A 23201-nucleotide genomic window follows, 5' to 3' on the forward strand; every position below is an offset into this window, starting at 1 on the left:
TACTGTTTAAGAAATCTTTGCCTACTCCAAGATCATGAAAATATTTTGCTTTGTTTTCTTCTAGAAGTTTGATTGTTTTAACTTTCACATTTAATGGCCCACTTCAAAAAAAGAAAAAAAAGTTTTTTTTCTTTTTTTTTAAATTAATTTGATTCTGTTCTTGATCCCAGTTATTTTATAACAAAAACTAGGCGTTTTCCACTTATAAAACTGATTTCTTATTTTGAAGATGTTGAAACCAATCATTTTAGATAAGCTTTTTTTTTTTTTTTTTTTAATTGCAATGGCATGAAATGACTATTCATCCTTTTCTGTTCATGTATTCGTTTTGTGGCATGTGATATCCAAGTTAAAATGGAAATATATTTTTCTGCAAAAGGTAACTGACCTTTCAAGGAAAATAACACTAGATGTTGAATTTGTTGTTTTAACTGCAATTGTCAGCAATTTGCCTGTGCTCCACAATCTGTAATTTCCTGACTAGACATTAGGGTAAAAAGATGGAATACTTTATAAAGAAGAGTAGGGTAGCAAGAATTGGAATGGTAGTGTAGGCTGTATTTGATCTGGTTTCCTTAGACAAGTAGTCTTGATATTTCTTAACCTTTATCTTCGTCCAAGGAAGTAAGGAAGGAAATACTTTCATGATTGGAGGGATTACTCTTATTTTAAGACATGCTCTTTGTTTTTATATCTCATTTTCCCTCAACCAACAGTAAAAAAAAAAAAAAAAAACCTTTCCCATCAAGTCAATTCCAACTCATAGAGACTGTCTTAGTCACCTAGTGCTGCTATAACAGAAATACCACAAATGGATGGCTTTAACAAAGAGAAATTTATTTTCTCACAGTCTAGTAGGCTGGAAATCCAAATTTCAGGGCGTCAGCTCCAGCGGAAGGCTTTCTTTCTCTGTTGGCTCCAGAGGAAGATCCTTGTCATCATCTTCCCCTTGGACTAGGACCTTCTCTGAGCAGGAACCCTGGGTCCAAAGGACCGACTCTGTTCCCAGCACTGTTTTCTTGGTGGTACGAGATCCCCAACTCTCTGCTTGCTTCCCTTTCCTTTTATCTCTTGTAAGATAAAAGGTGGTGCAGGCCACACTCCAGGGAAACTCTCTTTACATTGGATCAGGGAAGTGACCTTAGTAAGGGCGTTTCTACCCTACCCTAATCCTCATTAACATAAAATTATAGCCACAAAATGGAGGACAACCACAGAATACTGGGAACCATGGCCTAACCAAGCTGACACATATTTTTGGAGGACACGATTTAACCCATGACAGCGACCCTATAGGACAGAGTAGAACTGCCCCACAGGGTTTCCAAGGAGCGCCTGGTGGATTTGAACTGCCGACCTTTAGGCTAGCAGCCAAATTCTTAGCCACTGCGCCATCAGGGTTTCCAATCAACAATGATACACAGAGTTAAATACTTGAGGTGCTTGAAATTGAGTCTAAAATCTCTTCTAGTTCTGGCTTTTTAGGATCTATAATCTATATAGGAAAGAACTTAAAAACATGATTTAAATTTTCTGAAACAAAGATGGAACTCAAGAAGTGAATCCTGCTTCTCTTTTTGATGTTAACAGTGACATTGTGCACTTGGGCAATTACTTGACTTAATTATTTTTTTTGTCGTTCTTTGTGTCTTGGATGTTGTCTGTAAAATGAGGAGAATAAGAAATGTCACTGCACTGTTCATTCTCCAGAAATGCTGTGAGAAAAAATGAAATCTCATTGGACTACTGGGCTAAGTACTCGATGCCACATTTTTGGAGGACCCCAAGTGTACAAAACTGGATTTAGAAGAAAGCTGTCATCATGATTAGGGAATTGAGTGGTAGCATCTAAGTAGTAACTTATCCTGTGTGTTCCCAGAATGCCAAACTAGGACCTGAAGTGGTCATTTCAGGAAATTTAAGTTCAGTCACATTTAAGGAAGTGTACTTTTTAACCACTAGAGTTTTTCTGAAATGGAAAGGAATAATTTCTGTATTTTTGGAAGTACCATATTTTTTCCCGTGAACAATGTGCCCGTATACATAATGGGCATACACATATAATGTGCATAGGGCACCTAGGAAAATAATGCACAAGGGGATTGCACAGTTGAGAGAAAACATATAGTGCACACATTATTTGTGTAAAAATATCTAAGCAGAGGCTGTATAACCCATCTAGGGGACTATTAGAGGACATTCAGGCATCAGGTGACAGGGAAAGGAGAAGTAAGCTAGTCAAGCTATCCCCATTCTAGTTCTAATATATTAATTTCATTGGTTACAGGAATCACTTTTCATTATATAACACAACTGATCTTTCATTATACAGAATTACAGGAATGATTATATGTGGTAGTGATAAGAACTGGTAAAGGACCTTTCAGAAATGGCAGCTAACATTTCTCTACCAGCTTTATAGTCCCAAGTGTTAACGTTGCTATGCTGAAAACATTTTAGGAGTCAGTGCCTCAGTTTCCAAAGCTTTTAGTTAAAAGCGAAAGTGGATGTTTTAGATAAGATAAACTATTAAAAAAGACAGAGAAAGAGAGGCGTAAGGAGTGGGGAAGTCAGTTTACTGTTATGAAGATAAAAAGGAATATTCAGAGACACCTTTTTTTTGCAGCTGGTAATTTAGTACAAGATTCTATTCTGAGATTTGATATATTGCTCCCTTTTGGGGTCCACACACTTCCTACTGGGAAAACAGACCTGTGAGTAGAAATCTGATCTCTGACACTGAGAGCAGAATTTTGTATGCTGGTATTCTTAATTGAATGATAATTATTTAATAGTAACAGAAATAAAGACAAGTTTATAATCATTTGAGTTATAAACATGGTTACAAATTTTGTTGCTAATGTAAATATTTGGTTTTGTCAGTAGATAATGTATATTAGAGCTAATAGATGAAACATTCAACATGTGAACTTTGGTGAAATCTCAATTAGCCAGACTCCTGCCATTTGCATGTTTTAATTTTGTTTGTAATCTGCCCCATTCATTTTGTAGCACATGAAATGCTAAAATCTTTGGGGAAAACCCAGGTATCTTACCAAAAATTCTAACTAGTAAACTATTTTATTTGGCATTTTTGTTGTGAAAAGAATCTGAGGGGATAAAAACAAATATGAATTTCTCTCTCAGCATGTGATGACTGCTGGTTTTCAGTACTGTTAGAAAACAATTTGAGATGGCTAGTACAGCTTTGAGTTTGTAGAATGCTGTGGGAAGCTACAAAAGAAATAACTTTTTAACTGTTTTGTCAGTAGACCAATATACTTGTCAGCTGCCTGAGTAATAGAATAGTTATGGCTTTTACGAGATTTGTTATACAAGAGGTAAGGTGTTCATGAAAAACACTAATGATTTAATTAAGCTTTAAAACATATCAGGAGATGGGTTATTTAGTTGTGGAAAGGACAGGAGAGCAAATGATATGAAAGAGTATTAGCTAAGGGTTTCTGCTAGAGTGCCACTTTGGCTTTTACGTGAGATAAGAAAATGCTTTTATCTAATTGTACCATTGTGCTAAATGTATATTTGTAAACATTCATATAAATAGGTTAATTAAAAACTGAAACATTTTTGCTACACTTAAGAATACATAACAAGTTTCTTTTGGTCTTTAGTTGAGAGTTCTTTGACCTACTACCTTTGAGTAAGCTTCATGTTCTTATAAAGGTCTTTAAATTACAGGGGGAAAAAAAAGCTTGGATCTGTTTTGTACTTGTGTTTTAAGTATTTTTCAGAACCTAAGAACATCTTTGTAGCCTGATTATAGATTGTTTTAATGTCTCCTTTGAGTTATGAATGCTAGGGTAGTCAAAATCTTTTTTTCTTAGAAACTGTACTCTTACTTCTGGTGTTATTTACAATCCACAAAGGCCACTTGAAAAAATGTTGTTGAAAGCTATTTAAATGTCATTGTCAGAGGGTTTAAAAGGTTCAGAGAGTCAGGACCGTTTGCCTTTAGGTCACCAAATCAAAAGCCATCTTTATAATAACCAAAAGATGTTTCCATGTGAAGGTTGTTCATGTAAAGCCTTTGAGCTGGTTTTCTTTCTTTCTTTCTTTTTTTTTTTTTTTCCTGTTAAGACTCCCTTTAGTATACAGTTAAAGTTTCACAGGTAGCTTAAAACTTTTTTTTTTTTTAATTCAAGCCTACAGAAAATTGCAATACAGTATAAAATATAATTTTTTCCTGGAAATTTTAATAATAAGTTGCTGACATAATACCCCATCACCTTTGAATATTTTAGTGTGTATTTCCTACCTTCTGCATAACCATAGGACAACCGTCAAAACCGGGAAATTACATTCGATACATTACTATCATTTAATCCTCAGATCCCATTCAACTTTCTCCAATTGTTTCTGTAATCTCCTTTAATGTGGGACGATTCATTTCAGAATCACACGTTGCATTTTGTTGTGTGTCTTTACTCCTCTTCAATCTGGAACAATTCCCCGGTCTTACATGACCTTCACATTTTGAGGATTATAAACCAGTTACTATCCCTCAATTAGAGTTTATTTCCTCATGATTAGATTCATGTTATGCATATTTGGCAAGAATATCACAGAAATGGTGCTGTGTTCCTTTCATTATCAGGTGGCACATAATTTTCATTTGTCCCATTACTGACGATGATCCTTTTGATCACTTAAAGTGATGTCTACCAAAGCTGTATAGTTAACTCTTTTCACCTTTATAATTAATAAGTAGTTTGGGGGAGGCATTTTGAAATTAAATACCCTAGTTGTTATCAGACTTTCAGTTTATTTACTATTAATATCAGTACAGACTCATGAATACTACCATTCTGTATTTTGATGCTCAACTGTCCCAGATTTGGCCAGTGGAAACGCCTTCAAGATGACTTCTGTATCCTTTTAACATGTCCTCCTCATTCTGTAAGCACTTCCTTGTTTTCCAGCACAGTGCAGTGTTCCAGGCTCATCTTGTAGTTTACCTTCCCAAACCCTGAAATCAGCTATTTCTGTAAGGAGCCTGATTCCTTTAAGTGAAGAATGGTATTTAGAAGCCAGTATCTGGGTGCTAGGAGTGTTTATTGCTGTTGTAGTGTCACTGCTCACAGGTGCTCTCAGTGGACAGAACTGGGATGTTCTGACACTTTGCCCCCTCCAACCCACTCCAGTTCAGACACTCTGTCCTGAACCACTCCCATGCATAGAAGCTCTCCTCACTCCATGTGGGCCCTCACAATCCATATTGCCAGCTCCTAATTCTTCCATGTAGGTGTCCTCCTTACTTTACTTAGGCTTTGAAACACCGCACCAGGCCATCCGCCATGCATAGATGTTCTCACTATGCTCCATTTCTTTCTCCTCATGCTAGGCTGCTCCTTAGAGTAGATGTACTCTTCATCTCTCTCAGACTCCAACACTCCAAGTCAGGCCACCCCCCTGCCTGAGTGCCCTCCTTATCCTGATTGGGCTCTAACTTCCCATCCTGGGCTGCCCTTTACCTCATTCAGACTGGCCATCCCAGATGAACACGCTCTTCATGCTTCTTGATCTCCAGCACCTCACTCTGGGCTGCCCCCATTCCTTGCACAGACATTTCTCTCATCCTCCTTGGACATTGACATGCTGGGCTGCCTCTTTGCTTATTTTTAAACTATGTGTATTTTTCCTGCCCTCATGCTTTACATTAGCATCTGATGGCTGACATGTTAACGTTTTTTAGTTAGGATAGAATATAATACAGTGACTGTATTTTTCAAGCCAAAAATGGAATATGACCTGATTACAGTATACCAAACCAAAAAACTAAACCCATTGCCATCGAGTCGATTCTGACTCATAGTGACCCTATACAACAGAGTAGAACTGCCCCATAGGGTTCCAAGGAACGGCCAGTAGATATGAACAACTGATCTTTTGGTTAGCAGCCAAACTCTTTAACCACTTTTCCACTTGATCTCCTACAGTATAAACTATTTGAAATCAGTACTATCCTGGACAGCTTCAGGTATATGATCACCATTAAGATAAAGAACAAAGGAGTTTTGATTTCTAGTAGTGGAAGATTACCTTCTATTGAACCAACTCTCTCAAAGATAACAGTTATAAGGAACTTGGACCTTCTGGTTATGTAAAGGGCTTTGTGGAAAATCTACAGTTAAGATTATAATTAATGGTGAAATATTGAACATTTTCCCCCTAAGATTGGAAACAAGACAGGGATACCCACTCTCACCACTTATATTCAGTTGTATAAGAAGTTCCGGCAGTGCAATAAAGCAAGAAAAGAAATGAAAGGCATTAAGATTGGAAAGGAAGAAGTAAAACTGTCTCTGTTCTGAGAAGACATGATTATTTACCTTGAAAATCCTGAGGAATCCATCAGCAATTACTAAAACTAATAATTTAGTAAGTTCCCAGTATACAGGTCAGTATGTAAAAAATCAATTATATTTTTATAGGCTAGCTGCAAACAGAAGACAAACATTTTTAAAATTCCATTTATAGTAATATCATAAAACAAAATATTTATGAATAAATTTAACAAAAGGCATGCGAGACCTCTACATGAAAACTGTAAAACATTGCTGAGAAAAGTCAAAGAAGACCTAAATGAATGGAGAGAGATGTCATATGTATGGATTGAAAGACTGAAATTGTTAGGACTCACTTTTTTGGTATTTGATGCAGTCCCAATCATTATCTCTTCATTTTTTTTTTTTTTTTGTATAAATAAGCTGATTCTAAAATTTATGTGGGAGTACAAAGGACCTAGAATAGCCAAAGCAATATTGAAAAAGAAATAAAAAGTTGGAGGGCTTATGCTACGTGACTTCAAGACTTTACTGCAAAGTATCAGGACATTATGGTACTGACGTAATGATAGGCATTATATCATTGGAACAGAATAGAGAGCCCCAAAACAGACCAGTACTTTTAGTCATTTGATTTTTGACAAAAGCACCAAAGCAGTCCGGTGGAGAAAGGACAGTCTTGTCAACAAATGATTATGGAACAACAGGCTGTTCATATGGAAAAAAAAAAAAACCCTCAACTTCTACTTCACTCTTAAACAACATTAATTCAAGATGAATTATAGACAGAAGCATAAAAGTTAAAACTATAAAGCTGCTAGAAGAAACCGTAGGAAATATCTTCACAACTTGGGAATGACAAAGTTTTTTTAAACAAGAAACAAAGCAATATCCACTTAAAAATTGATAGATTTCATCAAAATTTAAAACCACTTCTTTTCAAAAGATGATGTTAAGAAAATAAATAAGCAGACCACAGACTGGGAGAAAATATTACCGAAATGTATATCTGACAAAGAATTGGTAATGTTAGTATATAAAGAACTCCTATAAAATAATAAAAAGACAAACCAGTTTTAAAAATGGGCAAAAGACTTGAACAGGCACTTCACAATGAAAAGTACATGAATAAGCACCTGAGAAGATGCTCAGTATTAGTAGTTCTTCACTGTTGTTCATTCCTATAGAGTGGGTTCTGATTCATGGTGACCCATATGTTAACAGAGTAGAACTGCTCCATAGGGCTTTCTTGGCTGTAATCTTATCAGAAGTAGATCTCAAGGCCTATCTTCTGTGCTACCACTGGGTGGGTTTGAACAGCCAACCTTTAGGTTAGCAATTGAGCACAAACTGTTTGTGCCACCTTGGTTTTTCATAGAAACACAAAATAAAACCAGAATGAGATACCAATACACATCCACCAGAATGGTTCTAATTAAAAAATCTGACACCACCGAATATTGACAAGGATGTGAAGCAACTGGGAGAACTCTCACACGGTTTTGATGGTACAACCACTTTTGAAGAAGAACTGGCATTTTCTATTGAAATGTATCTCTGTTTTGTAACCTGGCAATTCTATACCTAGAGATACGAAAGCATATGGTCACAGAAAGACTTGTCCAAGACTGATCATACCCCTGACTGATCATGAGAAAAGCATCAAACAAATGCCAACTGAGGGACATTCTATAAAATATCTGACCAGTACTCTGAGAAACTGTCAAGGTCATCAAAACAAGGAAAGTCTGAGAAACTGTCACAGCCAAGAGGAGCCTAAGGAAATATGACAACTAAATGTAATGTGGTATCCTTGTGGGATCCTAGATGGATTCCTGGATGGGATCCTAGAGCAGAAAAAAAGACATTAGGTAAAAAATGAAGGAAATCTGAATATAATACAGACTTTAGTTAATAATAATGCATCAGTATTGGTTAATTGTAACAAAGGTACCATACTAATGTAAGATGTTAATAATAGGGGAAGCTGGGTGTGAGATATATGGGAACTCTCTGTACTATCTTCACAATTTTTCTGTTAATCTAAAACTATTCTAAAATAGAAAGTTTATTATTTTATAATAAAGAATGATCATAGCAGCTTTATTCACGATGGCCAAAACTTGAAACCGTCTGAGTGTCCATCAGCAGGAGAATGGATAAACAAACTGGTATATACACACAGTGGAATACTACTTTGCAATAAAACAGAATCAACTACTGCTATATACCATAGCATAGATGTAGCTCAGAAACATTATACTGAGTGAAAGGAAATGGAAGCAAAAGAATTTATACCCTATCTCTGTATGATTCCATTTTTATGAAGTTGTAGAATAAGCTAAACTATGGTGAAAAAAATGAAAACAAGGAATTTTTGTGGGGATTGACTAGGAAGAGGCATGAAGGAACTTTTCTGGGATGATGGTTTTTTTTTTTTGTACTTTACGTGAAGGTTTACAGAACAAACTAGTTTTTCATTAAACAGTTAGTACACGTATTGTTTTATGACATTGGTTAACAACCCCATAGTGTGTCAACACTCTCCCTTCTTTTCTCGACCTTGGATTCCGTATTACCTCGACCTTGGATTCCGTATTACCAGCTTTCCTGTCCCTTCTTGCCTTCTAGTCCTTGCGCCTGGGCTGGTGTGCCCCTTTAGCTTCATCTTTGTTTTATGTGCCTGTCTAATCTTAGGCTATAGGGTGAACCTTGAGAGTGACTTCATTACTGAGCTAAAAGGGTGTCTGGGGGCCATACTCTCAGGCTTTCTCCAGTCCCTGTCAGGTCGGTAAGTCTGGTCTTTTTTTGTGAGTTGGAATTTTGTTCTACATTTTTCTCCAGCTCTGTCTGGGACCCTCTATTGTGATCCCTGCCAGAGCAGTCACTGGTGGTAGCCGGACACCATCTGGATGTTGTACTGGAATCAGCCTGGTGGAGGCCGTGGTAAATGTGCTCCATTAGTCCTTTGGGCTTATCTTTCCCATGTATCTTTAGTTTTCTTCATTCTCCCTTGTTCCTGAAGGAGTGAGACCAGTGGAGTGTCTTAGATGACCGCTCACAATGTTCTGTACCTTCATAGGGGTTTTCATTACACAGGGATATGCCTTATGTTAAACTCATTGGAAAAAAAAGCATATTAATTGAATGGTACATTTAAGAGCTGTGCAATTTCCCTGTGTATAAATTTTACCCAAGAGAAAACCAACCTGTAAACAAATACTAAAGTTAATGCTATATATGCTGAAGTGTTAAGGGTGAAGTGTACTGATAACTGCAACTGATTTTGAAATACTTTGAAAAAGTAAGATGGGTTAATGGATGGATGGAGTGATGAATAGATATGTGGTAAAGGAAAAATAGCAAAATGTTAATTGTAGAACCTAGTTGGTGAGTATGTGGGTATTTGCTGCACAATTCTTTTAACTTTATGTTTAAAAATGTTCATGATTAAATACTGGTGGTAAAAAAAAAAAAGAATAAAAGAGCCCTGAAATTCTTGCAGGACCCATTTTTTGCTCATTGTTCTTGATATAAATAGGTATCTGTGATATTTCTCTAGGCAGAAAGCTCTTACAATAACATTGCTATGTAGATAATTCCTTTCATTTTCCTAGAGGTACTTCTAGGGAACATATAGACAAAGAATAATCCTGCTCTGAAGAGGAATTTTGTTAAAGTTTTCAAAATGGTATCCTTATTAAATTTGGAATGCTTAAATTGGAAGAAATTTGCCTTAAGTAGTTAATATTTTAACCCCTTTCTTTTCAGATCTACAACCAAATGTGGAACTGAAAAATACTCAGGAGCAGTCAGTGCCCACAGGTAGTGCCACGTCTTTCTTAGCTTATAAACAAGGTATATTTCTGAAATATACCTTGACAGAATATACCAAAGAAAGAGGAATGTTCTTATTTTGATTGCAAAGAAAATGCTATGAGAATATGTTGAAGAAAAACAAAAACAAATGTGATTGTCTCTGCCTGATTAAAAAATAACTCATCAGCTTGGATCATATAAGGTCTTTGGCATCATAGAGCCAAACCAGACCCCACCTAATTATGGTCATTATTTAAAAATTTAAAGAAACTTTTTACAACTGATTGATTTACATACAGTTTTTATTGGATAATATATTAGCTTGGATTTGAAAGACTTTTTTTTTACTCTAGAACAGTGGTCAGCAAACTTTTTCTGTAAAGGGCCAAATAGTAAATATTTTAGACTCGTAGTCAACACATGGGCTCTTTTGCATAGTCATCTTTGTATTTGTGTGTGTGTATGTCTTAAACCAAAAAGCCCATTGCTGTCTCATCGATTCTGACTCTAGTGACCCTATAGGAGAGAGTAGAACTGCGCCATAGGGTTTCCAAGGAGCGGCCGGTGGATTCAGACTGCCTACCTTTTGGTTAGCAGCTGAGTTCTTAACCACTGCACCAAGCACTCTGTCTTAAACTACAACTATTTATTATATCTTACAAGTCTGTGTGTCAGTTGGATGCCTCTGTTGATCTGGCCCGGATTGGCTGGGCTTGCTCATGTGTCTGTTGTCAGGGGGCAGGTTGGCTAGGACAGCAAGGGTGTTCGAACCATGTGCTGTTACTGTCCAGCAGGCCAGCCAAGGCATGTTCACATGGTGGCAGCAAGTTTCCAAGAAAGAACTTGGAAATGTGCAGGCCTCTTGGGACCACAGCTCAGAATTGGCACAACATTTCTACTGTTGGTCAAAGCAAATCCCAAGACCAGCCCAAATTCAAAGGGAGAGATTTTTAACAAGTTACTGTTTCCTTACATATGCTTTTATTATGCCTGCACTCTTTCTTGTGAACCCCAGTAGCACTTTGTATTTCCCTTGGTCCCTTTCTGAGTCTGCCTTGCATTGTGGTTGTGTACTTGTTTTTACCCACATCTACAGTTTATAAGCTACTTGAGGACAAGATTATGATTTATTCTTTTTTTTTTTAATTAACTTTTATTGAGCTTCAAGTGAACGTTTACAAATCAAGTCAGTCTGTCACATATAAGTTAATATACATCTTACTCCTTACTCCCACTTGCTCTCCCCCTGAAGAGTCGGCCCTTCCAATCTCTCCTTTCATGAAAACTTTGGCAGCCTCCAACTCTCTCTATCCTCCCATCCCCGCTCCAGACAGGAGATGCCAACACAGTCTCAAGTGTCCACCTAATATTATTAGCTCACTCTTCATCAGCATCTCTCTCCCACCCACTGTCCAGTCCCTTTCATGCCTGATGAATTGTCTTCGGGGATGGTTCCCGTCCTGTGCCAACAGAAGGTTTGGGGACCATGCCCTCCGGGATTCCTCTAGTCACATCCAGACCATTAAGTATGGTCTTTTTATGAGAATTTGGGGTCTGCATCCCACTTATCTCCTGCTCCCTCAGGGGTTCTCTATTGTGCTCGCTGTCAGGGCAGTCATCGATTGTGGTCCGGCACCAACTAGTTCTTCTGTTCTCAGGATAATGTAGGTCTCTGCTTCATGTGGCCCTCTCTGTCTCTTGGGCTCTTAGTTGTTGTGTGACCTTGGTGTTCTTCATTCTCCTTTGCTCCAGGTGGGTTGAGACCAGTTGATACATCTTAGATGGCCGCTTGTTAGCTTTTAAGACCCCAGACGCCACATTTCAAAGTGGGATGCAGAATGTTTTCATAATAGAATTATTTTGCCAATTGACTTAGAAGTCCCCTTAAACCATGGTTCCCAAACCCCTGCCCTTGCTCCGCTGACCTTTGAAATATTCAGTTTATCCCGGAAGCTTCTTTGCTTTTGGTCCAGTCCAGTCCAGTTGAGCTGACCTTCCATGTATTGAGTGTTGTCCTTCCCTTCACCTAAAGCAGTTCTTTTCAGCTAATTAATCAGTAAAAAAAACCTCTCCCTCCCTCCCTCCCTCCCCTCCTCGTAACCACAAAAGTATGTGTTCTTCTCAGTTTATACTATTTCTCAAGATCTTATAATAGTGGTCTTATACAATATTTGTCCTTTTGCCTCTGACTGATTTCGCTCAGCATAATGCCTTCCAGGTTCCTCCATGTTATGAAATGTTTCACAGATTCGTCACTGTTCTTTATCAATGCGTAGTATTCCATTGTGTGAATATACCACAATTTATTTACCGATTTATCCGTAGATGGACACCTTGGTTGCTTCCAGCTTTTTACTATTGTAAACGGAGCTGCAATAAACATGGGTGTGCATATATCTGTTTGTGTGAAGGCTCTTGTTTCTCTAGGGTATATTCCGAGGAGTGGGATTTCTGGTTTGTATGGTAGTTCTATTTCTAACTGTTTAAGATAACGCCAGATAGATTTCCAAAGTGGTTGTGCCATTTTACATTCCCACCAGCAGTGTATAAGAGTTCCAATCTCTCCGCAGCCTCTCCAACATTTATTATTTTTTGTTTTTTGGATTAATGCCAGCCTTGTTGGAGTAAGATGGAATCTCATCGTAGTTTTAATCTGCATTTCTCTAATGGCTAATGATCGAGAGCATTTTCTCATGTATCTGTTAGCTGCCTGAATATATTCTTTAGTGAAGTGTGTGTTCATATCCTTTGCCCACTTCTTGATTGGGTTGTCTTTTTGTGGTTGAGTTTTGACAGAATCATGCAGATTTTAGAGATCAGGCACTGGTCGGAGATGTCATAGCTAAAAATTCTTTCCCAGTCTGTAGGTGGTCTTTTTACTCTTTTGGTGAAGTCTTTAGATGAGCATAGGTGTTTGATTTTTAGGAGCTCCCAGTTATCGGGTTTCTCTTCATCATTTTTGGTAATGTTTTGTATTCTGTTTATGCCTTGTATTAGGGCTCCTAGGGTTGTCCCTATTTTTTATTCCATGATCTTTATCGTTTTAGTCTTTATGTTTAGGTCTTTGATCCACTTGGAGTTAGTTTTTATGCATGGCGTGAGGTATGGATCCTATTTCATTTTTTTGCAAATGGATATCCAGTTATGCTAGCACCATTTGTTAAAAAGACTATCTTTTCCCCAATTAACTGACACTGGGCTTTTGTCAAATATCAGGTGCTCATACGTGGATGGATTTATATTTGGATTCTCAATTCTGTTCCATTGGTCTATGTGCTTGTTGTTGTACCAGTACCAGGCTGTTTTGACTACTGTGACTGTATAATAGGTTCTGAAATCAGGTATAGTGAGGCCTCCCACTTTCTTCTTCTTTTTCAGTAATGCTTTGCTTATCCGAGGCTTCTTTCCCTTCCATATGAAATTGGTGATTTGTTTCTCTATCACCATAAAAAATGACATTGGAATTTGGATCGGAAGTGCATTGTATGTATAGATGGCTTTTGGTGGAATAGACATTTTTACTATGTTAAGTCTTCCTATCCATGAGCAAGGTATGTTTTCCACTTAAGTCCTTTTGAATTTCTTGTAGTAGAGCTTTGTAGTTTTCTTTGTATAGGTCTTTTACATCCTTGGTAAGATTTATTCCTAAGTATTTTATCTTCTTGGGGGCTACTGTGAATGGTATTGATTTGGTTATTTCCTCTTCGATGTTCTTTTTGTTGCTGTAGAGGAATCCAAGTGATTTTTGTATGTTTATTTTATAACCTGAGACTCGGCCAAACTCTTCTATTAGTTTCAGTAGTTTTCTGGAGGATTCCTTAGGGTTTTCTGTGTATAAGATCATGTCATCTGCAAATAGAGATAATTTTACTTCCTCCTTGCCAATCCGGATGCCTTTTATTTCTTTGTCTAGCCTAATTTGCCCTGGCTAGGACTTCTAGCACGATGTTGAATAAGAGCGGTGATAAAGGGCATCCTTGTCTGGTTCCCATTCTCAAGGGAAGTGCTTTCAGGTTCTCTCCATTTAGAGTGATGTTGGCTGTTGGCTTTGCATAGATGCCCTTTATTATGTTGAGGAATTTTCCTTCAATTCCTATTTTGGTGAGAGTTTTTATCATAAGTGGGAGTTGGACTTTGTCAAATGCCTTTTCTGCATCAATTGATAAGATCATGTGTTTTTTGTCTTTTGTTTTATTTATGTGGTGGATTACATTAATGGTTTTTCTGATACGATTTATTCTTACGTGAAGCCTTGTCACCATTTAATAAGTGTTCGGAGGAATAAAGGAACTTGGTGGCCAATGTCTTTTCCACAGAAACACATTTGAAGTATGAGAACCAGGGGAAAATAGGATTTGGTATTTGGTATTCAGGCTTCTCAGGAAAGCATCTTTTCCAAATTGGATTATGCCAGTATTTTCAGGCTCAGTACTTCTATCACTACACATTAATACTTCTTAGTCGGAAACAACAATAGCATCCTATTGAACATTGTGAAAAAAGTACCGGAGGAGTAAATTTCAGTACAGAAACATTTTAACTCAGGTAAAAGAAATATTAAAGGAAATCATTTCTACTAGAAAGGTGTATGAACCTGGGCATATTTCCAAACCTCAAGAGTTTGCACATAATATTCCACTTCAGATATATGTGAAAGAGATACTGCCTATCCTATAGGGTTATGTGAAGCTGAAAATTGAATGAGAATCTAATTGATACCTGTTTATAAAAATCCTTTAAAGTTGACTGCATGGTTAAAGCTCTTTTTGTGTTTTAGAAGATCCAGCGATTTTGAATGACTACAGTTTAACCAAACCTCATGAAATAGAAAATGTGGACAGTGCAGAAGGCCCGGCTAATGAAGATGAAGATACAGGAGGTGAGCTACAGTGTACAGAAAAAACACCAATAGTTAGAGATATGGTAAAGACTTACTTGGAGAGAAACCAGAACTCACCAAGGAAAATACATTTGTGGATTTAGTTGAGTGTGATTCAGTTTTGTTCATTTTACAAATAATTGCATATAACTGTTACAGGATATTGGCAAATTTTTAAGGTACCTCTTCAGTGTTCAAGCTTATATTTATTTTTAAAAATAATGTTCGTTTTACTTTTTTCCATTATAAAAGTAATATAATACATGTTCATTATAAAAAGTTCAGAAACTTCATTGAAGTAGAAATAAAGAAGAAAAACTTACCTCTATCCTACCATACAAAGATAGTCTGTTAACATAGAATATTTACTTCTGGGCTTTTTTGTGAATTCATACATAATTTTGAGCACTGTATTTGTGTTAACTTTGCACACATTTTCTTTTAATCTTGATGTTGATAAATGCAATCGCTATTGCTTTATAAATGTCACTCAGCTCTCATCTTAAATGTTACTCCTTCAGAGGCTTTCCCTGACCACCCAGTCACTCTATTTTAACACAGTATACTATTCTGGGTTGATATCTGGTTGCTCTGTCCTGTGTTCTAGTCTTGGGTTTTTATCTGATGTTATTGATTTTCTAACCAGAGGACTCCCTTTAGTATTTCTTGTAGTTTTAGTTTCGTTTTTGCAAATTCCCTAAACTTCTGTTTATCTGGAAATGTCCTAATTTTGCCTTCATATTTGAGAGACACTTTTGCTGGATATATGATTCTTGGCTGGCAATTTTTTTTCCTTCAAGGCTTTATATATGTTATCCCAACAAAGTACCCTATTCTGATTCTCTGCGTGGCACTTTGGAGTTTGTCTGCTTATTGTCTCTCCCTCGGCCCTTCGTAAGTCAGGATCTTGGTCTGTCTTTTTCACTGCTAGGTGTTTGCAGCACCTAGAATAGTGCCTGGCCCCTAGTAGGTGTGTAATAAATATTTGTTAACTGAATGACTAAATGAAAGACCTAGGTTAATTATATATATGTGTGTGTCTTTTTCTTTAGGGTGAAATTCATATAACATAAAATTAAACATTTTAAAGTGAACAGTTCAGTGGCATTTAGTGCATTCAGAGTGTTTTGCAACTACCACCTCTGTCTAGTTCCAAGACATTTTCATCATTCCAAAAGGAAACTTCATACCCATTAAACATTTGGTCCCCGTTTTCCCACCCCCACTGCTGCTAGCAATCACCAGTCTGCTTTCTTTCTCTATGGATTGACTTTTTCTGGATATTTCATATAAATGGGTATTTTGTATAAATGTCACACAATAAATGACAATTTTTCGTCTGGCTTCTCTCATTCAGTATAATGTTTTCAGGGTTTATCCAAGTTGTAGCATTTATCAGTACTTCATTCCCTTTTATGGCCAAATAATATTCCATTGTATGTATATAACCACAATTTGTTTATGCATTCATCTGTGGATGGACATTCGAGTTGTTTCCGCCTTTTAGCTGTTGTGAATAATGCTATATGTGTTTCTTAAAGGAAGAAAAGAAAATAATTTCTCAGAATCTTTTTCTTCTGCCTTAAATTTCTGAAGGGACATTTAAAGAGACCAAGAAATAGAGTTCTGTATCTAAAACTTCTGATTCAAATCACAGCTTCAACTAACATTCCAGCTCTGCCGAGCTATACGTTAATTTGTGCCAGTTCTTAACCACAGAGACTGAAAAATGCTGCCTGGCACAGGATGTGGTCATTTATGCTGAGGAAAGGCATATGGTGTTCTGCCATCTTCATGCAACTTCTTGAAGGTGACATCCATGGAGCTGCACTCAAAATGAGGCAAATGGTAACTGTGCCTGTGGCTTGCAGTTTTCTGAGTTAGGGTTTCTCAGTTCTGGTAGATCATCCCTGTACAACTTTGGTCTGGAAATTTGTAATTTGCTGTTAGAATTTGCTCTGGATTCAGAAGTAGCCTATGATGTTTATGATTTCAGATAGTTGGAAAGAAGGAAAAAACAGACTAAACACCCAGACACAAGCAAGAAACCAGATCATTTTCATTCATCTATAGGAATTTAAAACAAATATTGTAAAAACCCAGGGTAGTGCCGCACTTCTCTAGGAACCCGTACAACAGATTATAGGCCTTCAACCACTCCATCTGTGCATCTTGACCCTGCTCTGGAAGTGTTACACAAGGAGAAAAGTGGGAGATTACATCTCTGTGGTCCATTCAGCTTAGTTCATCTTTAATTGTTATGGTTGTCTATGCCGTTCTATTACCTTACCTCCAGGTAGGTATCAGTGGATTCATGGGATATCTGTGTATAGAAATTATTTGTCCCAGCTTCTAGGGAACTATGAATGTCATGCAGTTCTTGGTAGAGACTAGAAGGTAAGATCAACCATTCCAAATAATTTGGGAAAGAGAGAAGAAATGATTATTTCCTCTAAGCCTGACTTAAAAAAAAAAAAAAATGAGTAGGTTCATTTTGGTTTTGTAAGATTATTCCATTATTTCATGATTAACTTCCAGACTGATTATTTTATTATTAAATAGTTGGTACTTAATCTGGATCATATTCCTTGGAAAAGGTGGTTACCAGGCTACCCCTGCTTTTTCAAAAAAATAAAATGTGATAATTGTTCTTAGCCGCCATTGAGTTGGCCTCCAGCTCATGGCAGTCCCATGTATAATGGGATTAAGCCATTATGATCCATAGGGATTTCATTGGCTGATTTTCAGAAGTAGATCACCAGGCATTTCTTCCTAGTCCATCAGAGTCTAGAAGCTCTGCTGAAACCTGTTCAGCATTACAGCAACACGAAAGCCTCCACTGACAGATAAACGGTGGCTGTACATGAGGTGCATTGACTGGGAATTGAACCCAGGTGTCTGGCATGGAAGGCAAGAATTCTGCCACTTCCATTAAAAATAATGGAATTGAAAAATAGCATTGCTTGATAGTAGATGTATGTACTGCATAAGAAGATAACTTCTGCCATATGCAGTGTGGGGAAACATTAGGACTAGAGAGAAGATTATACTTTTAAAAGTGATAGAGGAAATTTAGCTATAATATACTAACAATTACCAAAAACTTGGAGCATGCTTTAGAAACTCCTATCCTGTTCAAGTTTAATGGAAGCATTCATTTTTTTTTTTTTCGCGATTTTTTAAAAATTATTTATTTGTTGGGCGGTAAGTGAAAGTTTACAAATCAACTGAGTCTGTCATACAAAAAGTTATACACACCTTGCTATGTACGCCTAGCTGCTCTGCTAATGAGACAGCACGTTCTTCTCCACCCTTATTCCCTGTGTCTGTTCAACCAGGATCTGTCTCCCTCTTCCTTCTCATCTCACCTCCAGACAGGAGTTGCCCACATAGTCTCATGTGTCTACTTGAGCCAAGAAGCTCACTCCTCACCAGCATCATTATCTGTCTTACAGTCCAGTCCAGTCCAGTCCCTGTCTGAAGAGTTGGCTTCGGGAATGGTTCCAGTCTTGGGCTAACAAAGGGTCCAGGGACCATGACCTCCACAGCCCCTCTAGTCTCGGTTAGACCATTAAGTCTGGTCTTTTTACAAGAATCTGGGATCTGCGTCCCACTGTTCCCCTGTTGCATCAGGGATCTCTGCTGTGTTCCCTGTCAGGGCAGTGATTGGTGGTAGCTGGGCACCATCTAGTTATTCCAGTCTCAGGCTGATGGAGCCTCTGGTTTATGTGGCCCTTTCTGTCTCTTGGGCTCATCTTTACCATATGTCTTTGGTGTTCTTCGTTCTGCTTTGCTCCAGTGGGTTGAGACCAATTGATGCATCTTAGATGGCCACTTTCTAGTGTTTAAGACCCCAGACACCTCTCACCAAAGTGGGATGCAGACCATTTTCTTAATACATTTTATTATGCCAGTTGACCTAGATGTCCCCCGAAACCATGGTCCCGAAACCCCTGTTTGTGCTACTCTGGCCTTTGAAGCGTTCAGTTGTGTTCAGGAAATGGAAGCATTCTTTTAATACCCTCTGAAAAGTTTTAGAAATTGAGACCTGTCTTAGAATGCTTTAAATTTAGAATCATTGTGATCATGTTTAATTACTTAGTTTTTGCTACGAAAGTTTTTTTTTTTAATTGTGCTTTGGTTGAAAGTTTACAGAGTAAATTAGTTTCTCATTAAACAATTAATACACAATTTTTTTGTGATATTGGTTGCCACCACTCTCCCCTTCTTGAGCTCGGGTTCCCCATTTCCATTTGTCTAGTTTTCCTGTCCCTTCCTACCTTCTCATATTTGCTTTTGGGCTGATGTGTCCAATTTAGTCTCATGTACATGGTTGAACTACATGTGTTATTGTTTGTGTCATAGGCTTGTCTAATCTTTGGCTCAAGGGCAAACTTCAGGAGTGACTTCAGAACTAAGTTAAAAGGGTGTCTGGAGGCCATACCCTTGGGGTTTCTCCAGTCTTTGTCAGACCAGTAAGTCTGGTCTTTTTTTGTGAGTTTGAATTTTGTTCTTCATTTTTCTCTTGCTCCTTCTGGGACCCTCCTTTGTGATCCCTGTCAGAGCAGTTGGTGGTGGTAGCCAGGCACCATCTAGTTATTCTGGACTCAGTCTGGTGAGGGCTGTGGTAGTTATGGTCCATTAGTCTTTTGGACTTATCTTTCTCTTGTGTCTTTGGTTTTCTTCGTTCTCCTTTGCTCCAGACAGGGTGGGACCAGTAGATGTATTTTAGATGGCAGCTCACAAGCTTTTAAGACCCCAGATGCTACTCACCAAAATAGGATGCAAAACATTTTCTTTATAAATTGTATTACATCAGTTGAGCTAGATGTCCCCCGAGACCATGGTTAATTTATGTATTTTAAAAAACAAAGCATCATGTATATTTTTATAGGCTTCCTTGTTGTTGTTAGTTGTCGTCGAGTTGGCTCCGACTCATAGAGACCTTATGTATAACAAAACAAAATGTTGCCTGGTCCTATGCCATCTTCACAATAGTACTTGCTATGTTTGAGCCCATAGTCGCAGCCACTGTGTCAATCCATCTCATTGACAGTCTCCATTTTTTTCACTGACCCTCTATTTTCCCAAGCATGATATCTTTCTCCAGCAATTGGTCCCTCCTGATGACATGTCCAAAGTAAGTGAGAGGGTCTTGCCATCCTCACTTCTGAAGAGCGTTCTGGCTGTACTTCCTCCAAGACAGATCTGTGTATTCTTCTGGCAGTCCACGGTATATTTAGTATTCTTTGCCAACACCACAGTTTGAATACATCAGTAATCTTCATTATTCCTTTTTCATTGTCCAGCTTTTGTGTGCATATGACATGGTTGAAAATACCATAACTTGGGTACCTTAGTGTACCTTAGTCGTCAAAATGACATCTTTGTTTTTTAACACTGTAAAGACATCTTTTGCAGTAGATTTGCCCAAATTGTTTTATCAAAAATTTCAGGTCCTAATAGAAAAACTTGGTTTTTTCCCATGTGCTGTTATGGAAAAAGGCAGATTAGTTTTTAGGAGGTAGGGGGAAGCCTTTACCAATTAGAGTTGTTATTTGAACAACAATGTAAAAATATTTGGAAAAAAACTTTCAAAAGATATTACATCAAACATGAGTTCACTTGTTCCCCTCTCCACAGATGTTCTAATTTTTACAGTATATTCCCAGGAGCTTAGTGCAGGTGTTGGCAAACTTTTTCTGTAGGGCCAGATAGTAAATATCTTAGACTCTGTGGGCCATAGAGTCTCTATTGCAACTACTCATCTCTGCTGTTGTGGTACAGAAGCAGCCATAGAAGGTACATAAACCAGGGTGGCTGTGTTCCAATAGAACTTTATTTACAAAAACAGATGGTAGGTTGGATTTGGCCCGCCGGCCATAGTTTGCTGACTCCTGGCCTAGTAGATGCATTTATTGTATGATGGTTTAAGAAAGCTTTTGCTCTTTGAAAGGAACAGAGTTTATATAACGATTTCAAAAGGGCATCACTGGGGGGTCTAACACTAAATATGAAAAACAGTTATAAAAATATATAATATGAACAGCCGTTTACCACATACGCAGACACATACACACACATAGTTGGGTCTTAGTTATCTAGTGCTGCCGTAATGGAAAATGCCACAAATGGGTGGCTTTAACAAATAGAAATTTATTTTCTCACAGTTTAGGAAGCTAGAAAGGAGCCCTTGTGGCGCAGTGGTTAAAGCACTTGACTGCTAACTGAAAGGTCAGCGGTTTGAAACCACCAGCAGCTCTGCAGGAGAAAGCTATGGCAGTCTGCTTCCGTAGAGACTTACAGCCTTGGAAACCAGGGGTCGCTATGAGTCAGAATCAACTCGAGGGTAGTGGGCTGTGGGGAGCAGGCTAGAAGCCTGAATTCAGGGTGCTGGCTCCAGGGGAAGGCTTTCTCTTTCTGTTGGCTCTGAAGGAAGGTCCTTATCTCTTCAGTTTCTGCTTTCTGGTTCGTTGGAGATCTCTGTGTGTCTTGGCATCTATCTTACCCATCTCTCCTCTGCCCACTTGTTTGATCTCTTTTATATCTCAAAAGAGATCTATTCAAGATACACCTTACCCTAACCCTGCCTCGTTAACATTACAAAGACAACCCATTCTCAAATGGGATTATAACTGCAGGCATAGAAGTTAGGATTTACAACACATATTTTGGGGGGAACATAATTCAATCTGTAACAGCTGGTATAGCTCTGTACTGCTACAACTTACATAGATTAATTAGACAAGAATAAGAATTTGTAGATTAAATGTTGTGTTACCACTTCATTGGTCCCCCCATTATTCCTGATAATTTAAATCCAGTAGATTAATACGCTGGAGATACTTGAATCGACTCAAGTTTATTTCCTCCATGGAGCCCTCTTGCGCCATTACAGCTCTCATTCCTCTTGTTCTACATCCCAGTATAGTCCTAGAGCTGAACTTTTGGAGGTTATTCGATTGATACTTATTTAAGCACCTAATTATGTATCTAAAGTTTGATGTGTGACAAGCTCTCACTCCCAATTAAATTTTATACTTTTTGGGAAAAAAAGCCCTAGTAGCCAACATTTGCATCTTTCTAAAAATACTTACCTATGAAGTGGTATAATCCACTTAGATTAAAAAGCATAAGAAATGAAGAGGTTCAGAGTTCCTTTTCCCACCTGGTCGTTCACTCATATGAACAATTATTATTTCTCTTTTTTTTAGTGGTGACCATCTGCAACTGCTGTCAGACTAATCTTGAGCAGTAACAAATAACCTGAGAATCCCCAAGTCTTCATTTTTTGTTAAGCAGCTGATTGCTGAGAGTATCATAGGCACTTTACTGTATACAAAGGTTGTTGGGACCTTCCTATTGGATCTAAAATGTCAGTGAGATACTGTGAAGTCAAAAGCAGAAATTAAAACAATATCATAACATCTCATGAAAAAGAATGTCCCTATTGCTTGTTATCTGGCCTGTGTTCAGAGGAATAGAGTAAAATAAGTCTCTGGATATTAGAGCTACAGGTAACATGTGTACAGCATTAGTGTACGAAGAGATATAAGTAGGTAGAGATGAGACATAAGATGGCGGAATATCATCCAGTAAGCCCCAGTAGGGAGGATTAACCCTCACAGCTTTTTGCCTCAGCCCTTTTTTGGGTTTTTTTTTTTTGTTCTTTCTCTGAAATTGGATCCCCGTCTTGCCATTTCCCACTTAGAAAATGGAAGAAAAGATTCTGCCATGAGCACGTATGTTATGAGCTTGCAGAAGTTGTGATTTTACGTGCATATGCCGGTGGCATTATTTTTCCTCTTTGAGTAATTAAGGAATATAAAGTTTGGCTACTAATCCCCTGCATTTAACATTCTGCTGACCCCCAGTTTTAGCAGCCTATAGCTGCTACCTCTTTCTGCTTACACTAGCCATTTGTTCTTGAGCTTCTGTCAAAGCAAAAGTACACAATATACGTTGGGTCCCCATCAACATCAGCTGTTTTACCTTGCATAAGTTGTACATTTACCCTTTATTTTCTGACTGTTCACAATTGGATATCAAATATACCTGACACCCATTGTGAAGTAGATTTATTTTTAATTAGCTGTACAACAGTGATTAATCACTGGATTTATTTCATTATTTCAGTCCTGTATGAGCTATGGGCCTTGTCTGATTCCATGAGAAATGTTGAATATAATAGTTTTTTG

General features: G+C 37.8%; 1 protein-coding gene across 4 annotated transcripts in view; it reads left to right on the plus strand.

The window, feature by feature from the left end:
* Positions 1–23201, plus strand: part of IKZF3 (IKAROS family zinc finger 3) — a 90879-nt gene that overhangs the window by 10571 nt on the left and 57107 nt on the right. For 2 of the 4 annotated variants that reach the window (XM_010594402.3, XM_064271126.1), the window contains exons 2-3: positions 10077–10130; positions 14902–15003. In XM_010594402.3, coding sequence (XP_010592704.1) covers positions 10077–10130; positions 14902–15003 — 156 coding nt within the window. The remainder of the gene's footprint in view (positions 1–10076; positions 10131–14901; positions 15004–23201) is intronic. The other 2 variants (XM_023553658.2, XM_023553659.2) reach the window with 2 other exon arrangements.

Source organism: Loxodonta africana, chromosome 18 (genome assembly GCF_030014295.1).
Source record: "Loxodonta africana isolate mLoxAfr1 chromosome 18, mLoxAfr1.hap2, whole genome shotgun sequence".
NCBI lineage: Eukaryota > Metazoa > Chordata > Mammalia > Proboscidea > Elephantidae > Loxodonta > Loxodonta africana.